The following is a 23,055-nucleotide window of genomic DNA, read 5'->3' as shown; positions in this document are numbered from 1 at the left end:
CTCCATGGTTCAGATAGTTTCGTTTCCGGGTCCATTATGTGGTTTTATGAATGAAAATTTAGAAATTGTGAAAGCGCGAGTTAGCGCACGCGGTGATGTGTCTTTACGAATTTTTTTTCGAGGCTATTTTGAATGCTCTTTCAACAAATAATCCATTTTATGGTTAAATTTTGCAATTGGGACCCTTCTTTTGCCTTTTAAAGCTCATATTTTAGAATTATAGATTCCTCCATCACGATACTATCGATAGTGCGGGGGCGCTGCCATCTTTGTTTCTTTCACCGTCATTCCTAAATGCCTACAAACAGCAGCGCACTCCCGTAGTAGCGGAGACGCAGAGCGACCGCTATTAAAGAACGCACCCATGGAGCAGTCACCAATTATGCCGGAAAGTCCGTTGTTCGACGTCGATTCGAGGCACCACTGTACTTTCATTTACATTTTATAAATTTACGAAAAACGAAAGATTACGACTAAAACAGGCCAACTTTTTAACAGTTTTTTTTTGTAAAAGTTAAAATGTAACGTAGGATAATTAGGCTTTCGTGTAAGACTTGAGACACAGTAATTGTAGGGCTGTCCTATCGAAAGTCGGACGCGTGGCAACCTTATGTGTAAATAAAATTTTTATAGTGTTTAGAACTGAATAATTAATGAAATTTATAGCTAAGAAAGATTTAATTAAATTCTAGTTCCTTTTAGAATCATTCAAAGATGACATCGGTACTGGTAGGGGATATGCACAAATTTTGTGACAGATTGTAACAGCAGGGGGGTGTTAGAGTAAAGATTTTGTCCTAAAGATTCTCAAAAAATATTCCAATTTGAAATAATGTATAATGAGTTTGGTAAAAATTAACATTTTAATCCGAGAGGAATGTTTCGTTAGTGGTTCCTCCCCACCAGATAGTCCCATTAATGCCCACAGGAGAGGGAATTAAAACAAAACCCTGTCTTGGCAGAATATAAATAAATTCTGTATAATGAGTTAAATATTAATGGTTCGTTTCTTTGAAGAAACTGATTAGGTGTGAAGAAAAATGGAGATCGAAATTCAAACCAAGATTACCTTAATTTTATTGTATAAATATGCATATCTACACTAAGAATAAGACATTACCATAAAATGGTTGGGCACAGGCAACATAAGCTGCATACGTGGGCCGCTCGATCGGTGATGTGCCAATATGCATAACTGCTTTACTCTTTGTTTTGCATAATGCTTGCTAAGTCTCATTGCAATGAGAAATGGTACGACAGTAAGACCATTTGTACAGTTTGACAATTTACATCGAGATGCTTTCTTCTTAGTGGGGAGGGGAAACAAAACTATGTTCCGGTATGCGTACTTATATGTACATATGCAATTAATGTTAGTACTGTAACTGAAGTGTAAACAAGTTAAAAGAAATCCGAATTTTTAAATTAAGCGGCACGTCTAAAAAAATAATAATTTACGTGATTAAAATGTAAATCGGTCGAGCTTCTCGTTGGTCGAGGCGTAAAGAGGGCCCGAAAGGATACGCTCGAGCAGCAAAGAAGTTGTATCTTAACTATCTTAACATTAATTTCATACATTGCATGATTTTCAAAGCAGGTGAATGATGGACACGTAAAGTTTAAAGTTCACTATACAAAATAACTACATTATTTACATTTAAGGAAGACATCGAAGCAGCTTGGTAAAGTGCGGTTAAGGAAGGGCTGAAAAATAAAACACTGTCTGAATGCGTCAACATCGTTTAAGTAAGTTTTCTCCTATCAAAAATTCTTGTCCGATTCTCCAAAGATGGTAAAATTCGTCATTTTGGTCCATCGTGTAAATAGCTTTAGAAAATTGGGAAAGCCGGAGAGAGGTGTGAAGTCGAAACGATGATTTTGCAATGAAGATGGAAATTAATGTCTCGGAATGATTTGAAATTTTTTTGTTCACGGATTTTAAAAGCGACTATGAACGGTAAAGGTGTAATTACAAAAAAACTTGCAGAAGACATTCAGGCTACGTTATAGGAGAAAAGAGGGAATTTGGTCTAAGATTATAAATTGGACTTCTTCCGATGGGATAAATTCCAAGTGGTGCATGTGAACTACCACTTTTATCTCACCTCGACCAAAACATTTCTGGAATGTCTCCGGTTAACCTGTAAATGTCCTGCAAGCTAGAGATGTCTACCATTTTCCTACACAAAAAAGTACTGTTGTGCACGGTCGGTGTCGCTGTTTCGTGTAACAGCGTAAGTACTTTCGTAAGACGTGAAATTTTGCACCGTATTTGTGAAGCAAAATTTCGCCTGACTACAATTTGTCATTCTATTCACATATAACTGGAGATCTTCAGATTTTGATTTGGCAGTACACAATAAATACCAATAAAATGGCAGTCTGAGTAGTCGAGTTCTAGAGTGCGCTACACACAATTGCTTCTGTACACTTCTTATTCAATGTAATGCTGTCCTTTGTATATCAAACACCAATTTTGGCAGAATCAAACATTGCTTGAAGTACAAATTTCAATTAACTGTTCACATAAGTGGCTGCAATATTTAATCCAGTCATTGAGTCAATCACTATTAATACTGTAAAAACAGTATCTTTTCAGTTATGTATTTTGTGACATTGCACCCGTAACGACTGTCAGTAAAGGAACACGTTACACCATCACAGAGCAAACAAATTTAAATTTTCTCTTATTACTGCTTGATGGAAATATCAATTTTTGGAACACTTTTCATTGGTCCACTGGGATTTAAGATTCAAACAGTGCCAATAAGTCATCACTAGAACTACTTGATGTCGAGGTAGTAGTACTTGTAATTGTATTTGACGTACTGGAAGCAGTTGTGCTATTTGCGTTGCAGTTGTTTGTCGTTCCACCCAGATCAGGAGGTTCCAGGTAAGAGAGTAACTCAATAGGATCGACAACGTTTTCAGGTAACAACTGAAAATAAGCAGAAATATTTTTACAAAAAGCTCATAACTGAACAATAGAATTTACTCTCATAACTACTCTCATAACTAAAAAATAGAAAGGAAAATAAAACTTACATTAAGACCCTCTTGACCTTGTCCTTCTCCATCAATAACAGCTGCAGGATCAAAATTCAAATCACTCAAATCTGGAGCAGGTGGAAGGGTATCGTTGCTACCAGATGACTGACTATTACTGTTTCCATTACTTCCATTTTCTGTGCTGTTGCTGTTATGGCTGACCATCGATGACTGTGATGATGTAGATGGAGGAGGAACACTGGGAGGTCCACCACCAGGAGTGTGAGGTGTATGAGGAGTATGAGGTGTATGTGGAGTATGAGGTCCTCCGTGCTGCATCACACCTTGGCTCTGCGACGAAGGAGTACTTTGTTGGCTGTTTGATTGCTGGCTAAGTGTGCTAGAAGTAGGTGTTGGCCGCATGGATGCACTAGACTGATCATGCAAATTTGGAGGACCCATTTGCTATAAAGTACATCAAAATTGAACTAAATCACTGATCTAATTTTATAAATTTTCTTTTATAAAATATAAATTCTAATTGGATCAACATTAAAGATAACTTACATAAGCCATCTTTAATGTTACAAAATTAAATGGAACAGAATTAAATTAAATGTGACAAGAAGCAGCTTTCTTTTCAGTCACATGCTAATTTAATTTAAATTTAACAGTTTGTATATTGAGGCAAATGAGGGCCTCAAGAGAAGGAGAAAGATCAATTAGAAAAGGCAGTATATTAAAAATGTCTTGTGCAGTTTTTAAAAGTAATTTAGTCTAAAGGTATGCTGTTAAGCTGCCACTTGAAATTTACTAATTATATTAATTTTGAAAATTTTTCAAGAATGAAATTAATTGCATAGCTAATAGTTTTAAATTTTAATTATTATTATTATTATTAATAGTAACCACATTTTTTATACGTAAACAACCATATCCAAACTTTAATCTATTCTTAAAAGTCATATGATATCACAGTACAAAGATTCTCTTAAGAAATATAAATGTAATTATTAGTATTATAGCTGCTGATTATATTATAGCATGCTGATACAATCATCATCATTAAAATCAAAGTAATCAGCAACCTGTCTATTTTGTTGCAATCATCATCTAATAAATAAAAAGTTTCTCATAGAAAAATCTGAAGATCTAATTATCTTACTGCCATATTTCTCATTTATTAACTGAGGAGCTAACCTCAGTTAATAAATGAGAAATGCATGAAAAAAACAGCATATACAAAAGTGAATTATTTACAAGTTTGGATTTGTGCACCACCCATCTACCTTGTAAGGAACTTCATGGTTCAGTTCATGCTACTTAGGTTGTCTACATTAATGAAGCATTGCAAATTAAACTGCTGGTGAATTGAAACAAATCCTCCTTTTTTCTTGAAAACTTCCCATGTGGGATATGCCATTTTTCCCATCAAGCTCCTCAATTACTGGTAATAAATGTACAAATAATCATAATTATTGCTTTATCTCTATTCAATGCTGTCTACAGAGATATTTAGCAGTTCAAATGTAACCAAATCACATTCAGTGGCATTTTCAGTACATATGGAAAACATTTCTGTAAAAAATTTAGTACCAACACTCATTTACTAGGACACTTTTGGCACATGTAAAAGAAATTCTTCTTCCTTACAAAGTGTGTATGATGTAGTCACTGGCCTCAACTACTGAATGTCATTCCTATCAAATATAATGACCTTCACCTTGCCAGAATGCATATTTCTTGTAAAGCTGTTTTGTGAAAACAATGGCAAAATGCTGAAGCTGCACTTCAGGAATTTCACCATTATAAGGATATTCACTGAGAACCATTGACTCCACAAGTTCAAAGAAATTATATGCATGAGGGTTTAATCTAATCATTTGATAATGTACCTTGGCATTTTTCATTGGCAAATGACTTTATGCTGAGTAATGTAGCTAGTGTTTAGTGCACTTTCTCTGCTTCCCCCCTTCATAGAAAAGATAAGAAACAGATTAATATTCACTTTTATTCTGAAAGAATGACCAAACCATGAAAAAATAATACATGCAGTAAATGTATTGATTTTGTACCATAGAGTATTGTATAAATGATTTTATTGTCTTTTCACTGTACGTGTTTCTGTGTGGTATTCTCTGATAAAAGCTGTACAATAAAACAAAGTACATTTACATATCAGTACAGTTGTTCTGTATATTGACCACCTTTGTATGTTGACAAGTTTCCTTCAGTCCCTTGGGTGTCAAATTTCAGAGGTCTTACTGTATTATAATTTAAAAAAGCTTTTCATAAGCTAGAATACATGAAAATTTTCAATTTGACTTAGGACTTCTAGTAATTATCTCAAAATTACCAAATATCTGAATGATATCAAATGACTGCTAATTGAGGAAACCAACTAATTTTTATTAATTAGATGTTTTCAACTTGCTGTCATAATCAAAATTCTGAATGTTGCAAAATGGAAAACATATAGGAAATGAAACTTTTTCTGTTCTCAATGGTAACACAAATAGAAAAAATAAACTAAACTCAGTATAATTCTATTTCTATTATTCAATCTTATTCAATATATATCACATGTATACTCAACGATAATTCACAAAAACAACATTCATATTCTTGTTTTTATTCCATTTACCAATGTTTGAAATGCTGATGTCTCTTACCAAGTCAAAAATGTTTTATTAATAAAAAGTATTTGGTTTCTCAATTAACGGTCATTTAAATATATTCAGTCAGTTACGGTGACAAGTTTCATGTTGGATGTTACTGATTAGCTATATTAAAGAAGCAACTAAAACAAAAATTAAAGTTAAAATTTTCAAAAATTGGGAACAAATATTTTCATTAATTCCAGATTCTACACAAAATAGCTGAAAACAATCGTGTGGTGTTCACATATTAATTGAGAAAATCATCAGTGATTCAGAACAATTATACTAAAAGCTTTTAAAATATTTGCTGGACTTACTATAAATAATTTGAAATAGTAATTTTGTGTCCTTGTTTAAAGTTTCATGTATTTTAACATTAAATATTGCACATAGATTATTGAAAATGTTTTTTTTACACCAACGTATAATTGTATTAGTGATAATATCTTTATATATATATATATATATATTAAAATATAATAAAAGAAATTTTAAATTTTTATTTGGCAAAAATAATCAGAAAATACTTTATTGTTGTATTTTCATACAGCAATTAAAAAATTAACCAACCAAACAAAAATGGTACAGAGGAAAAAAAATGTTAAAAATTCTCAGAACTCATTATAATATTATAAATATTTAGGATTTGTGAATAATATTTTATTTTTATATCTTACTAGTCTCAATAAATCTTAATATTTAGAATTAACAAATGATTTTCTATGTTTGATTTTACTAAAATCAATTACTTAAATTTATTATTTTTTTCAGCTTTAACTAACCTGTTCATGATGATTTAATGACTTTTCCATAGCAGCCAGTGGATCAAGAGAAGCCACACTTTCATTCAGATGTGAGAGTGGGCTGCCAAAATCTGATGTCTGAGACTGGAAATCAAACCCGCTGTTCCCAAAACTCATTCCATTGGGCATCATAGGACCATTGGATACAGAACCATTTGCAATACCTAGAAAGGTTATATATATTAAACATTTTGTAAATTTTTTCATTAATACACTGAACACTTGTATCAAAGAAAAGTTTTCATAAAAAAAATTCCATCATTTCATCCTAAGTCAGGCATTACTAAAAAATATTTATATACTTTTTATCAACAAATACTGGAAGATGGATTTTTCTACACAAAATACAATGTTTAAAGCAGCTTTTTAACATCTTTAAATTCTTAATTATTATATTATTTAAATAATAATATATTTTAAAAATTAATTTCATTTAAAATATGTCACATCATTAGGAAATTAACTCATTCTTTAAATTTATATCAGTAACCAACAGACAATGAAACATATAAGAAATTTTCTTTATAAAGAAATAAAATATCTAATAACCACTGTAATTTGAGTACTGTATAATACTTCAATTTAAAATGTTTTTCTGAATCTAATGAATGATAAATTTAAATACTGCCTTTAAAATGCAACAAACTGAATTATTTTAATACAGCACAGAAAATGAAATATCCAGAAAAGATTCATATAAATGTTTCAACAATTTATCATAAATAGAGAATTATTTTCTGAAATTTTCTGACAATTGCATTATGGTTTATCATTGCTGGAATATATATTCCAATTTTGTTTAATATAATATATATGCATACGTTGCTGTAAAAACTACTGTATCTTTAAGAAATAAAAAAAATTAAAATTATTTATTACAAAAATAACTAAATCCACATTTAATGAACATTATGCAATTGGAGTGGGGTTAAATAAATACTATAAAGATGACAGTAATTTCAACATTACACAACTGTTAAGTTAAAAGTATAATTTTCAATTTGATGTATAATATTTTGGAGGTATAGTTCATATTAAATTTCAATATCTGATATTTATCCAAAGCATAAGCATTTCTGTAATTTACTTTGTTTTTTTAATCAAATATTTCAAGCTTTATGATATGAAGCTAGAAAAACAAAAAAATGATTTGTTGAAATAATTCTACATAACAAAAAATCAAAAATATAACATTTTCAAGACTCCTCATGTCTCAACTTCAAATTTCATTTATAATTAAATGTATTCTTTTCAAATTTTTTCCAATTTAATTAGACACATGCTGTATATGTATAATGACTTTGATCACCATGCATTACTGTACACAATATAAAATAGGTTTTTTTCTGACTTCTATATGCATAAAATGAAAATAATGATCAAAATGTTTAATAACAGAATGAATTATTTTTAAACCTCTACCTAATGCTGCATTTTGTTTCTATTGATATCTAATGTTTCTTTTTATATGAAGGGATTCAAAATAAATTTTTTTTTTTTTTGTTAAGTCTAGTGCAGGGGTAGCAAATTTATGGCACACCTGCCCAAAGTGGCATGTCAGGAGAAATAACCTGGCATGTAACAGTTCATACAATTTTGGATTATCATTTAATCATCCTTTTTCAATCATTGTCTTTATATTTATTCTAATTAAAGTATTTTCACTCAATTTCTTTAAATATTGTTATTCAAAATCTAAAACTTCAGCACGCATAAATATTTTTAAAGATATTTATGCTCACTATATGACAGGCAGACTAAACAAGGTTCACTATCCCTGGTCTAGAGAAATCATAAGAATAGTGAAATAAGCTAATTTTGGTATTCTTATGATTACTCTAGACCAGGGATGGTGAACCTTTTTTAGTCTGCTTGTCATATAGTGAGCATAAATATCTTTAAAAAATATTGTGTGCGCTGAAGTTTAGATTATGCATGCTGAAGTTTTAAATCTTACTTTAGAAAAAAACATTTGTTCAAGATCTGAAGATTTTTGATAAGGAGGAACATGTCCAAGGCCTAAGATGTGTTTAAAACATTACAATTGTTTCAAATATTAAGATGTATAACGCAAATGATATTCATACGATTTCTTAAAAAAAATTAAGTGGTTTGAATTTATCTGTGTTGAAGTGTTCCTAAAAATAACCACTTGGAATGTACAAGCTGTTTCTTTAAATCAAAAACCTTTTTCAACTTGAAAATTTGGCAACATTTGATTTGCTTTTTTTTTAATTATTAAGATGCTGGAAAATTGTAATATATAAGTAATAAACATTCTATGTATAAATTTAAAAATTTGCAGCATGTAATTATCAGATTACAGTTTACTGATAACAGATTAGTACAATTAATATACAAATATAGTTAATAGAAAAACTAATTTTTAACAAAAATGAGTAATTGTAAAAAATTGATTATTTTCCTTTAGATTTAACTTGCTAACATATTTCTTTAATTAAAAATAATTAGAATAAATTTCAAAGGTAAATTTATAAATACTTTTAATATTTGGCTTAATTGATTTAGATGTTTTTTCCAGCAATGATAAAGCTAACTTATTCTGCATTTTAATTAATTACCATAGTGTACTTTTAAATGTGAGCATGTACTGTACACACATTGGCAAGAAAATCAAAACAAAAAACTAAATTATTCATTTTCTCTATAAATTAGAAAAACTGTCTACATACTTTGCATATCAGGAGGAGGAATAGGATTATAAGGAGAAAGTCCTTGTCCCATTTCCCAACTACTTGTTGTAGGCATGGTCATACTGTTTGGAGACATAGCTTTGAATCGCTTTTGTCCACTACACATGGATTCTAAAATAAAAAATTAATATCTGTTAATTAAATAAATATTTTATTTTTGTGAGTACAGCACACCAAAGCATATTATGTATATATAATTTCATTCCAGAATGACAAAAGATAACAGAAAAATTACATTACTGTTTATTTGAGTTATTAAAGAATTATTTCAATATAACCATATATTATAAAAATACATTTTCTTAAAAATAATCTTTGAAACTTGACAAATTTGTAAAAAATATTATGCTATTACTAAATGATGTTATCTTAATTGGTTGATTATCATTTTAAAAAATCTTAATAAAATTTTTAAAACTATTCAATTTTGTTTCAATAAATTGCTTTAGAATTTCAAAACATTGACAGAATGAGAGTGAATTCACACCTAAAACATCTCTCATTCATTTATTGAAGTTTTTCTTTGCAGACTTTTTGTAGATCATAATACTTCTCATTTTTTAAAGAAAATTATTGGACTATATTAATTGGAATATAATATATTTTATAATAATTTACCTCCATCGTGTTCTTCTTTTATCGTCTTCATAGATACTGGTTTCCAACTGGCAGAGGCATCAATTGTAACTTCTTCAACATCCGAATTACTTAGATTTGTTAATATGCCCCATATATACTGATCTACTTCTAAACCTTCTAATAATGCTGGTTTACTATTAAAAAAATAAAAAAAAAATTTGTGTAAATGTATTACTGAGTTACCAATATTAATAAATTCCTTAACACTTTTTTCCTATATGGAACTATTTGTAGGAATTATGAAATGGTTAATAATACTTACTTGCACACTGGGCATCTCCATGCACCTCTATCACTGTTTAACTGAAGATAGGATTCTAAATCAAAGCACTAAAAAAATAAATGAAAAATAATATGTTAAATTTCCAAACACCAAACTTTTAAGATTTCTTAAATAATCTATTATTGTTGTTAATAATTTATCAACTAAATAATGTAATTATAAAAAAGGTACAATGTTATTTGATGACATGGAATGAGTTTGAGCTCTCTATTAAAATTTAAACAAAAAAACTTTACATTACTAATTTCATAAAAAGTTATTTTTTATTTTAGATTATCTATAAAGTAATATTTAAATTAGTGTATAAAATTATTTAATTACTTGGATATGTTTGCAGTCTTGTCCTCTGGCTGGCAAAGTTATTCTCTTAAATGTTATAGGACATTTAAGGGATACTTTAATAGCAGTCTGCTCTACACCATCTTCTCCATTTAAAGCACTATTGTTTGAAGCAGCAACACTAGTAAAGTTACGTTTTATTTTGGCGATGCAGTGTTCCGCAGGAAGTAATCGTTTACGTAACAAACCTTGTAACACAGAACGTACTGTTGGTCTGTGTACAAGTTGGAGTAAGAACAGATGTGACTAAAATAAATAAATAATGAATTTATGTTATTGAAAATGCAAAAAAATTTTGAAAAATGTATCTATATAAATGTAAACGTACACAACAACAAGCCGTAACCGTAATCTGAATTGTATTGCGACCAGGTTGACAAACTTCTTTTAAATACAGAGGCTTGTGAGATGTCTTGTTTTCTCCACGATCAATACTAAGAGGAGTTGCATTAACAGATACTTGCACTGATGCAGGCCAATTGGTATTCATCTGTCTATCTTCATGGTGAAAACATTTCAACTGGAGTTCTAAGTCTGTTCGCCATACTAATGTTTGATGCACAGATTGCTTTAGGTGGAAGACATGATTGCTCACTGCCAGATTGTGTTCCAATCGAAAGGGTGATAAAATAATTCCGTCACGAACCGGGAATGTCAGACGTAATTCATCATCTTCTAGAAGAAATGCAAAACATTAAAGAATATTCCATAATTCCCCAATTATTATTCTATTGAAACTGAATAAATCAAATCAAAAATATACTCACTTGGGGGTGGGATTGGTGGTTTAATATCTGGAAATGTTGGTTTGAGATCAGGATTAGGAGATAAATAAGGTGGTACACCAGATCTGGTGTCAAAGGTGGGGTGGGATTTCCTGGTATAGGAGATGGTTGATAATTCATGTTCCTCTGTTAGATAAAAATAAAATTTTAAAAATATAAGAATAATACATTGATTTGGCATTTCAATTACTAAATATATTTAAACTTATCTATTAAATTTCCTTTGTATTTATAAATATGAACACAAAATTATAAAAACAAATGCATTTTTCATACTGAATTCCATATCCTAGAATAAATATAAGTTTAATTGTATACTTATATATAAATTCTGCTTTTCTGACATTTAATAATGACTTGTTTCCTTAATACCAAATTTAATTCATTCTTTTTTAATATCAACTAGCTTATGTACCTAGAATTCTAGAGTAAAATAAAACAAAGAAAAACTTATATATAATTTTGAATTTACTTTTATTCCTTAAAAAAAAGCATATACATAATCAACTTTTACATTAATTTTCTATTGTAAAGCTTTTTGATAAACAATATTTTTTGTTTTTCCCTCTGGTGGCACATATACAAATAATTTTTTAGGACTTCCTACTCTAGAGCAAGTCATGTGTAGCTAGCTGGCCATAAAAAAAGAAATGGACTTTCAAAGTTCACACCAACCACATTTAATGATTGTCATTAATGATTGTGCTTTGTTTATAGTCATTGCAAAGGCTAATCTGACTGGAAATTGTAGCCACTAAACTGAAAGGCATATACATGAGAATTAATGGTATTTTTGGAATTAACATATCTCCCGTTGTTCTTCCTGTTAATATTTTTGCCTTGATGACATTTGGCATCAAATTTTTTACAATCATTCTCATCCCATTCCATAACTTTGGTGGGTCCAAATTTCATAAAAGCATTACCGGTGCTCCAACCCTTAGTTGTAGATTTAGTGGCTGTAAACATGTCACGTTTTCTGGAAAAATTTCCACTCCAAATATGATGGATTCTTGTATCAATTTCAAGCAGAATCCTAGGAGCAGAATTTCTCTCTTTTATCAGCACATTTTGCCATATACTTGTTAAGCCATGAACACACCAAGAAAGAGTGGATCATATCACCATGTTTGTATACCAATAAATACAAAGTCATAAAGCATTGTCATTTTTGAAGCACCTTGTTGGAAGAGCTATACAGCTCCCTTCTCAGCAGAGATTAGTATACAAGGCAACAGTTTTTGCTAGTTTCCTGTTTTTGCACTGTTCACCTTTCATTGTTAATGTTTTGTTTGGAATTACTTTGTAAAATAATTCTGCCTCATCCACACTGGATGTCATAATCAGCATAGACATCAATAATGGTCAAAATTCTTGATTTCCACTCATCAACAGCATATCTGTTTACTTTTGCACTTTCAACACTAGTCAAAACACAATGTTGTGGCACAGAAAAAATTTTAATTGCCATCTATTGCAATAAGTTAAAACACCAAATTCCATGCAACCTTGAAGGCTATTTCTTGCAGAACTGATCCTCAGACAGGGAAGCCTTTAGCCCAACTGTGAATGAACTACTCCAAAATTTCTCTGTTGACTTCTACATAAGATTGGGGATGTTTTATTTTAACGTTCTCATTTGCGTTTGCTTCTTATTCACTGAGATAAAGTTCTGTAATGGAAAGAACTGCCTGGATTTGAGTCTTCCCAGAATAAAATTTCTTTGCCAATTATTGTTGCAATTTTCCAGTTTTACTTTGCTTAATTACAAGCATCCTTTCTTAAAGTAAAGAAAGAAAGCTTCCTTTTTCAAGTACACTGAAATCTTGCTTGCACCATAACTGACTTAAAATGAAGATATAAGCCCTAAATTTTATGGTAAATCTCAGAAAAAAGATATCTTAAGGAAAATTGGGTCAAGGGAGGAAATGGATAAATCCTGATAAAGATAAGTCACCAGCCTGATGTGTATAGAAATATTTCTGAATACACACCAAAAATTTGGATAGATACTGTACTGTAATTCACAAATTTAATACCATGTTATTATTATAAGTATTTAAAATCATAATAAAATTAAATACTGTAAATAAGTTACTGTATGTACTGTAATTTATTTACAGTATTCACTGAGGAGATTCTAAAAATTAAATATAGTAAAATGTACTGTAAATAACTCCTCAGATACTGGAAGGTTATGACCTATGTTAAAATTTAATATACAAGCATCAAAACTAGAAAATAAAGATCTATTAACAGTAACCTTCGTTTCAGACATCTTGCTGTCCTGTCTTCACTAATCATTTTGTTGGCAGAGAAAATGGCTTAAAAGGCAGTTTTTTATTTACAGTATATAGTGCATGAAGTATTTTGATTTTCAGAACACATGAAGCGTGCAACGTCATAACATTGTAAATGCCATTTTTCTCTAAATATGTTTTATTGAAGAAATAAATTATAAACATGCTGTTTTCTGCTGCTGAAAAAAAATATTGTGGCAATATTGGCACTGTACATGGCTGTATTTTAAAGTTGAATTTATGTGAAGTCTTATGACATTGCACACTTTACATTTGCAGCATATGTGGTTATTTAAAGTGTGTATTTTTCATTATCATACCGTAAGGGGGTAGTTATTGCTCAAAATGGTTTTTTTCAAATGGGTATGAATTGCAATCACACATCAAAAATTCCATTCAAGAAACCAATCATATTGGACATCTTCCAAAAGAGGTGATCATCTTTGGAAGTTTCATTGTATTAAATCACAATTATTCTAAATTTGCATCCAAAGAAAAATTCTAGAATCACAATTCCCCCTAAATATAAAATTAAAAATTACATTTCATAATTGCATATCACTTTCTATTCAATTAGTATCCTATTCAAGGAAATAAATTACATATTAGCTTATTTTTCAAGGTGCTCCTTATATCACGCTAGAAGGCACACTAGGAAAAAGTGTGTTCAATCTGTACCCCTTCATGACTCAGTGCTAGAAGAGACTCCATGCTGCATATTAGCATCATTTTAACATTAAGCCATCAAAACTGTGTAACTATTGCTTTTACAATACCTTAAACTTTTTTAATTTTCTTTTTATATGATAATGATTCTTAAATGTTTTGAAACAAAATCATACAAGCTCAGAAATGAGAAATATTATGAAAGTATCTCAATTCATTTATCAGCCATACAGAATAGAGACAACTGCTCTAATTTTTGTTGTGTTCCAATTATTTTAAATTTGTCATACTCTAAAATTTTTGAATTTCATTAAAAAATTTAACACATTATTTCAAAAATTAGAATTTAAAAAAAATTCTTCAAAAGTATCACACAAATTAATTGTTTTTTAGTGTATTTTAAGCTGAGTTGGACAGTAAATTTATTTGGAGTACAACTTTATTTTAGTAATGAATGAAATTTACGGAATACTGTAAAAACAATGTTATTATTTATGATAGTTAAACATAAATTAAATCCATTTTTATCCATGCAATATTGCTTTTCATTCTCCTCAATTAATATTTATCTGACAGATTTAAATACACTTGAAAAAATGCAACTAAACACTTCATTTATATCATTTTGCAAGCTCTCCAATGCCATTACTTTTCATTAATCTTTTATTTGCCTATTTCTTAATTCTCTTCTTCAAAAACAATGTCATTTTAGATGTACCAGTACAACATCCTCCCGATTTATGGACAATCATATTCCAAAACCTACTCTGTAACCAGAGTTATAAAGTCAAATGATTATTCTCTTAAGAAATAACATAATCAACAGTAATTATATCTAACTTTAGTGTCTCTTTTTTTTTTTACTTTTTATTTTTAATCTACTTTCACATTTTAATTGCCAGACAAAGTTCCAAGTTAACATTGCCAGCTGGAATTTTTAAAATATTGGGAAATGTTCTTTAAAGCTGAATTGTTGCAGCTCTAATTAGTACAGTATTTAAAGTGAAAATAAAAACTGAAATTTTACAGACCATGTGTTTATTTTCAATAATACTTCTAATGTACCATTGCTCAGTTAAAATAGTAATTAAAATTCCCCTCATATATATTTTAAAATTTAACTTAATGTTTGCTTAAAAATAGAATTAATAAAAGTGTTATTCAAACATAACCGGAAGTGTGGTCAAAGTTGAAAGTGTAGAAAAATTGCTACCAAACAAAGCAAATAAAATTGTTAACAACATTACATGATTTATTTATAACATTATCTAATAATAAATTATATAAATTACAATGCAAAATCAGTTTTATAAATTAAAAAAGGTTTATCACTTTAAATTTAAAAAAAATTAAATATTCAATCAAGAATTAAGTAATGACCAAATATAAAAAAATATTCAGAATAATCAAAGCAATGCAGAAGTTTAAGAAATAAAGATTAACGGATCTAGAAAATTATACAGCAAGATTGAATAAATTCTCACTTATCGTCATCAATAGATTCTCGAAAACTGCGACATTAAGCAGAAAATGACTTGTTACAAAACCAATTTTACTGTAGGCTAAATACTATAAACAAAATATAATTCAGTTATTATTATTATTCTAACTGAATCATGTTTGCAACCTCTGGTATTTATTTTCCACCTCATAGAACCAATTGTACTGTATATAAAGAAAATCCAATAATAATTGTAAATGATTACAAGTGTAATTGTATCTTTCCTTGAGAACATTATAACGAAACAGCATTTAGTGAGAACTTGCTATGTTTGAAATAATTCTAATCTTAATACAGTGTATTATAATAATTTGCAAAGAATTACCAGATTATTATTTGTACAATTAAATTAATTGATGATGAATAATCATTACAATTACACTAGAGTCTAAAATTAATATAAATCTGAAAATTTGGATAGAAGCAGTGTAACCAGTAATATGCTCATATTTTAAGTATGAATTAAGGATTTGAATCCTGTTCTGGATTGTTGTCTTTCCACACAATTCTAAATCCAATCATTAAAGTCATTAATAAATAGAAAATATTCATTCTAGTAGTACTTATTTATTCAATCATTTAATAACTTAATGAATTAAACAATAATCTAGTAATTTTTGATAATTGTTACGTATTTGATATTTGTAATAATTAAGTTGACATATAAAAATCTGTTTGCAATTCTTGAAAGTTTTAGTGATTCAAAAAGTAAGTAATATATCATGAAATTTCATGATAAAAGTGTTAAACAAAATAGTAAGTAATGTAGAAGTAATGTAGTTACAGGAAAGATTATTCTTATAATTCTGGAAAGTATTGTGCAATTTCTATCTTCAATACATAATAAGTTTGTTAACTTAAATTAATAATGATTAATTTTAATATTTAAAGATATAAGCAAGAAATCTTGGGTATATCCATGGATCCCAAAAATTTTAATCATCTATATATATAATCGAGACGAGTTGATGATGATGATAATAATAATAATCAGCGCAGAGCCCAAACGGATAGGAGTTCAAAGTTGAAATTTGGTACGCAGTTAGGGTACATCACGAAAACGCACACTAAGAAGGGATTTTTCGAAATTCCTCCCCACGGGGGAGAGGGACAGGATTAAGGCTTAACACTTCCATTGTTGATGGAAGTCTTAAGTATCAATAGAAGTGTTAAGTAACAATGGAGAACAAGAGAAAGCGACGTGCAAAATTTATGGGCGCTGGAGGAAAAAAAAAAGTAATATGTTAGAACATATTCGATTTTCAAATTTAAACAGATTAATTCGGTTTTTCTCGACTTTTCTTCTTTAGAACATTCGATGAAAATCGAACGATATAATCAGAACACGTCGTGAAAATCGAACAATATTCGATTTTCAAATTCGACCTTTTATTAGAAATATTTAGTTTGTTGATGAAATTACTCTTTTTCTTCTGTGACTATAACGTAATAATCTTAATCTTCGCTATCATTACTTTTGCCCGAGCAACGCCGGGCCTATCTGCTAGTATATAAATAAGTATGTTTTTCCAATTACTTTATAACTTTTCTTCAGATTCTGCTAACAAAAATATTAACATTTGTCATCATCACTAATACTAAATTTTTTTAAATGTCATATTTATAATTATACTTCTGATATTCATTTCCAATTTCAATTAAAACTTTAATTATGGTAACTGATTAGCATGATTAAATATATCTTTATGTTACTACATATACATTCTTTATTGTTAACAATTTGAATTTCCTTTTTAACAATACAATGACTGAACATTTACTGCTTACATGTTGTTATCTGCAAACCATAAAGCATGCATAGAATACAACGAGCCTGTGTGCACCAACCGGAAATTGCTTAACATCAATGAATTTGTACTATACTTTGTTTCCAAACAAATCACTATCAACATTTATGTATTTGACATTAAATCTACATTATTGCTACTTTTTATAATCTTCTCCTTATTTTAAAATATTTTATTCATAAAATTTTGAATTTATATAACTGTGCGTTTAGAATTCAAACTATTCAAAATACCAAAAAGACCTGTCACTCTAAATCAAGTCATGAAAAATAGTAGGATTCAACTGCTGAGTGATTGATTTAAAGTGTCAACTTGTGTTTTATGATAATAGGATATAATGCTATTGTTGAAAGTTTAATTTTTGAATTTTATTATTCTGGAATGTTTTGACAATCTTCCTATAAATAATATTTTAATATATGATGACTATTATTAATGTAATGGATTTTTATCCATAGAATAATAATAAAAATTAACTATTATGTAATTCAGTACAATCCTGTGTTTTTGTATATAGAAATGCAACTCACAAGCAATTGTCAAAGGGGAGATGCCTCCCAGGACAACTTTTCTACAGAAAACTGGCCCATATTTGGATGTTACAAACAGAATGAAAAAAACCTGAAAAACTCCACATAGCCAGTCCATTGGTGAGATGAAAACCCACAACTACCTACCACTGTTCAGTAATTTTATTCACTCAGCCACTGGTGAGTGAATAAAGTTAATTTAGTATAATTTAAGACTTGAAATATATACTGTTTTAAATTTAGTTGTTACTATAGACTAATAGCAAATCATATTATTAATAATAACATGTAAGTCAATTAGAATACATAATACTTGTTATTATTAAATATTTTAATTAGTATTAGAAAATATTTATAATTCAAAAAGTAAAAGTAATTTCAGTATTTACAATTACTCTCAAATATTTTGTAAAAATAATGTTATCAGTAAATATATACACTGATATTTCTAGTAATAGTTGCTGAGGAAAGGTTGTAAAACCTTTCATCAGCAAGTATTTTTATAGTATTAAATTCTTTAATACTTGAAATAATTTCAAGCATGAAAGAATTTCATGCAATTAATAAAAACTACAGTTTCTAATTCCTGGTTCATATTTGATTGAAAAATTAAATTTAACAAAAACAAATTTTTTTGTTAAATTAATAAAAACTATTATTGTAAAATAATTTTTAACTATTATGACTGAAAACATTTTTTGGTATTAAAGCTTTAGAACATTATAGACAAAACTTTTATACGCCATTAGTATCTTGTAGAATAAAGGTATAACAGAAAAAAAGGACTAGATTACTGTTGTTTAATTTTCTAATTTGGAAACTATTCACTGTTTCATGTATTAATATAAGATGATAATCATATCGATTCTTAGGATGCTACAATTTCTTTGCTTATGAATTACATTAGTAATGATTATACTCAAATGTGTTCATTTCATTTTTTATAATAAGTATTTTCTAAGTATATTATCTTGGTCGCAGTGTTTAGCAGTTGAACTGAAGTGTTATGATGTATTTAACTATCTTATTTAACAAAAGACAACAAAAAGGTAACATAATTAGAAAAATTCAGATGTCATTTCTTTATACTCTGATTGTATAGATCTAAAAATTTAATACTTACAAATCCTTAGCTCATCATTATATTATTGTCACTCCTCTTTATGAACAATTAGGGTTAATGTTACCTTAGGTAGCCAAGATGGTGGCTCGTCCCTAATTCCAGCAAGGAAACAGTGGGACACACATTCTAACCTAACCTATTCTAATAAATTACTATAATTATTAGCAACCAAATTAGTAGAATAGGTTAGGTTAGGTCAGAACGTGCGTCCCACTGTTTCCTTGCTGGAATTAGAGACAAGCCACCATCTTGGCTACCTGAGGTAACAATAACCACAATTAGTTATAGTTATTATAAGTTATTTTGCAAAATTTAAAATAAAAATGTTTCCAATATATGACATTATTTTACCTGAGAGACAATTGTAATCACAAAAACTGTGAAGTTTCTGTCACATATAATAATCAAATTTTAACAAACATATATATGCCTAGTTATTATTTTTGGTAATGTATCAAAACACATTTAACATTCATATGTTTAAGAGAATATAATTACATGCCAATACCATCTAAAACTCAGCTTTATTAATTCATTAATATCATTATTGTTGATATATCTACAATAATGATATTAAAAAATGTTTGCAAATCTTTTTCAATCAGTTCATATAAAAATATAACCAGCTTCAAACTAAATAGAAAAAAAATAATTTTTCTTTGCGTATCAGAATTACTGATTTTAAGAGCAGTTTGTGTGTGTGATTATTGTAGTTTTTAAAAATTATTTCATAAGTTATGGAAAAAAGTTTTACACTAACATACACATGGAAAAAAAATCCAAAATGGTTTATTTTGATGAAATATTATCATTGCTTGGCTATCCTTTTTATAATATCTACTCAATATATATATAAATTACTTGATTTAAAATCATCAAAACTTTTTCCACATGCACAACAATAAAAAAATAAATAAATAATAGCACTGGAAATTGATAAATTGCCTTAAAATTTTTATGAATAGTCTATATTGGGAATAAAGGGTCAAAGCCTGTAAGGCAAGTGGCAAATCTCCTGTAGAATCATAATAGTTTCTTTAGAAAGAGAATTTAAAATACTTTTACATGTTTTGTTAATTTTTTTATAGACTATATATTCTGAAAGCAAAACTAAATTAATAATGTCACTAATGTAATAAAAACAACTGGTAAGTTCCAAAAACCAGCCAATACAAACCACCATAAAATTTGGAATTTCTGAGTGAGTAAATTGGCCATCACAAAGTTATTTGATTATGCTTAATTATGGCAGGAATTTGTATGGAATACAATGACTATTTGTAATTTTTAAAACATCTGTAAGTATTTATACTGTATACTTTAATCCTGTAGCTGAAGACTGACACATCAAAATACATTTGTAAAGAATTAAACTTTGGAAATTTTGTGTTACCTGGTTTCTTTAGTACCTATTATTACTTGTTTTTATTACATTATTAATATAATTTACTAGTTCCTTCATTGTAAAACTAATTTAATTCAAATCATATTAATCAGCATATATTTTTATATAAAAATATATATTTGTCAATATAATCTGAATTAATTTAAAGAATTTATATTTAAAAATTATTTATCATCATAGTACAAAATATATAATTCCAAACAGTTGGATAGATATATTTATAAAACAAGTAATAATGAATACTAAATTTAAAAGAAATTTTAATATTTAATTAGACTGCCTGTTTTGTGACAGGTGGCTTGATGACAGTACTAGACTGTCAAAAATATCAACCTATAACTATAATGTTTATATCATATAGTGATTCATCTTGCCATGTTCTGTTGTTTTATCCACAGATGGTATTAAAACATTATGAGGTTGTTTTCACCCACACATTATTTAAATATACTAAAAAATTAGTTGGGAGAGTAGAATAAATAATAAATTTTTGTATTCAATGAAGATGTAATATACTGCATAAACAAAATTATATTTACCAGCATTGAAAACTTTGAATTTTTAAACAGATTATCTTATGTAGCAATTAAAATTCAGATGAATTATCTGAAGTTATATTTTATTCATTTTTCTGAAATATATTCATATCTAATTCATTATATAATATGTTTATAAATAACAACAATGAAATTAATTCTGTTAAACTTTTAATAAAAGTTTTTATTATATAGTGTTTGAAAATTATATTTTAAATGTTTAAAAATTCCTTTATTTCTACAAAGTTTTTCTTAAATTTTGTTTTTGTAAATAAAAGAAAAAAATCACATTTATGTGAAATTATTTTATTTTTTTCCCTGTTATTGATATTCCATGAATAAAAACCAGATGTTTTCTTTCTAGATGTCTCTTGTTCACTAACAAATTGCAAAAACCATAAAATATTAAGAATTTTTGCTATTTTTAAGAAACTAATAAGATTGTATTTCAATTAAATAATGAAAAACAGTTGCAAATTCTTTTAAAATATAACAAAAATCTGTTTTATAGGAATTAAATCTAGAATGAACTTCACTGAAGCAGATTTTTTGTTATATCTGCAAATTCTTTTCTTTCAAATAGAGTCCTCATTTATTTTACAAAAGTCATGTGACAGGGGAAAAATTTATGTAAAACTCAAAAGTTTACTAATTAATCTCAACACTACATATCAACAATACTTTTAAACCAATAGTGTAGAATTCCTTCAGAGTTATAAACCTCATTTTCTAAGTAATAATATGATCATCTGATACATTAATAAGAAAAACAATCTAAAATAATTTGGGAACACAAATCTACAATTAAAAACATTGTTTTAATTTTTACTTTTGAAGTTAATTTAAACAACGTACAAATTAATTTGCATATTTTACCAACATTAATCCTCTATAAATTATAAGTTTATTTTCTATTGTTAACACAAACATGTCAGGTCATTTAGAAATAAAACTTTTCCAAGGCAGTTTAATTATTTTTGAGAGGAATAAGCCAAAAATTTTAAGTGATTAAAAGACAGTTTGATAATGTATTTTTCAATATTTAATTTTGGTACTGTAAGGTACATGTTATAACATATTTCCACACTATCTAAATTCAAAATTACTTACTTGCATATTTTGCTGTGGATACTGAGAACCATAAGTAGGGTCATACTGACCCTGCTGGGATGCACCATTCATTTGACTTTGCTGATAATACTGGCCAGCCTGTCCAGCATAAGGAGGTGCACTCTGTCTCATGGTAGGACGCATTTGTTGTTGAGAGAGGTAATTGTTTGAAGCCATAGTTTGCTGCTGCATTGTTGGCCCATATTGTTTAGCAAATTGAGCTTGACCACCAGAATACTATAATATATAATTAATTAATGCAGAGTCTATTTCTTGGTACTATTATATATATATTTATTTACATTAATATATTTATTTATTACCTGCATTGGTGCATAACCCTGTTGTGTTCCTGGTCCATAACCTTGCATCGCAGGGCTATAAGATTGGGCAACGTGATTATATTGTGCTGCTCTCTTTTGAGATATTTGTTGAGGACTGGGATACGGTGCAGATCGGCCACGAACTTGTCCACCCATTCCAGTAGTTGCTCCAGGATACATTCCTGGTGTCTGCTGGCCAGGACCAGCCATATTCTGAAGACCATGCATCATAGGTTTATTCATGTTCATAGGTCCATTCATGGACATTTGGGAATTAACAGAATTCATAGAATTAGGCATTCCCATCATTGCATTGTTTACAGAATTCATATTTCCAGGCATCTGATTAGACATTGCACCTGCCATTGGAGTTCCTAATGGAGTATTAAGTGGATTTGTCATTCCAGGATTGGAAGGTACACGTTGTGGTGCAGGAGGACCATAACCTGGTTGAAATTGTTGGTTCTGCATTCCCTGCATCTAATAAAAGTCATAAATATTTTCATAAATACAAGTTATATTTTAAAATATTGCTATTCCTT

General features: G+C 28.6%; 1 protein-coding gene across 1 annotated transcript in view; it reads right to left on the bottom strand.

The window, feature by feature from the left end:
- Positions 1-1,053: 1,053 nt before the first annotated feature.
- The window catches only part of LOC136968101 (zinc finger MIZ domain-containing protein 1-like), a 96,055-nt gene continuing 74,053 nt past the window's right edge, over positions 1,054-23,055 (bottom strand). The window contains 12 exon segments of the mRNA XM_067262056.1: positions 1,054-2,938; positions 3,046-3,453; positions 6,431-6,615; positions 9,145-9,276; positions 9,784-9,938; positions 10,067-10,134; positions 10,409-10,672; positions 10,755-11,101; positions 11,194-11,277; positions 11,280-11,337; positions 22,191-22,427; positions 22,514-22,993. Coding sequence (XP_067118157.1) covers positions 2,747-2,938; positions 3,046-3,453; positions 6,431-6,615; positions 9,145-9,276; positions 9,784-9,938; positions 10,067-10,134; positions 10,409-10,672; positions 10,755-11,101; positions 11,194-11,277; positions 11,280-11,337; positions 22,191-22,427; positions 22,514-22,993 — 2,610 coding nt within the window. The 3' untranslated portion in view covers positions 1,054-2,746.

Source organism: Centruroides vittatus, unplaced genomic scaffold (genome assembly GCF_030686945.1).
Source record: "Centruroides vittatus isolate TY-2023 unplaced genomic scaffold, ASM3068694v2 contig_1032, whole genome shotgun sequence".
Taxonomy (NCBI): Eukaryota; Metazoa; Arthropoda; class Arachnida; order Scorpiones; family Buthidae; genus Centruroides; species Centruroides vittatus.
The sequence above is the reverse complement of the archived record's forward strand: the minus strand, read 5'-3'. Positions and strand labels throughout refer to the sequence as shown.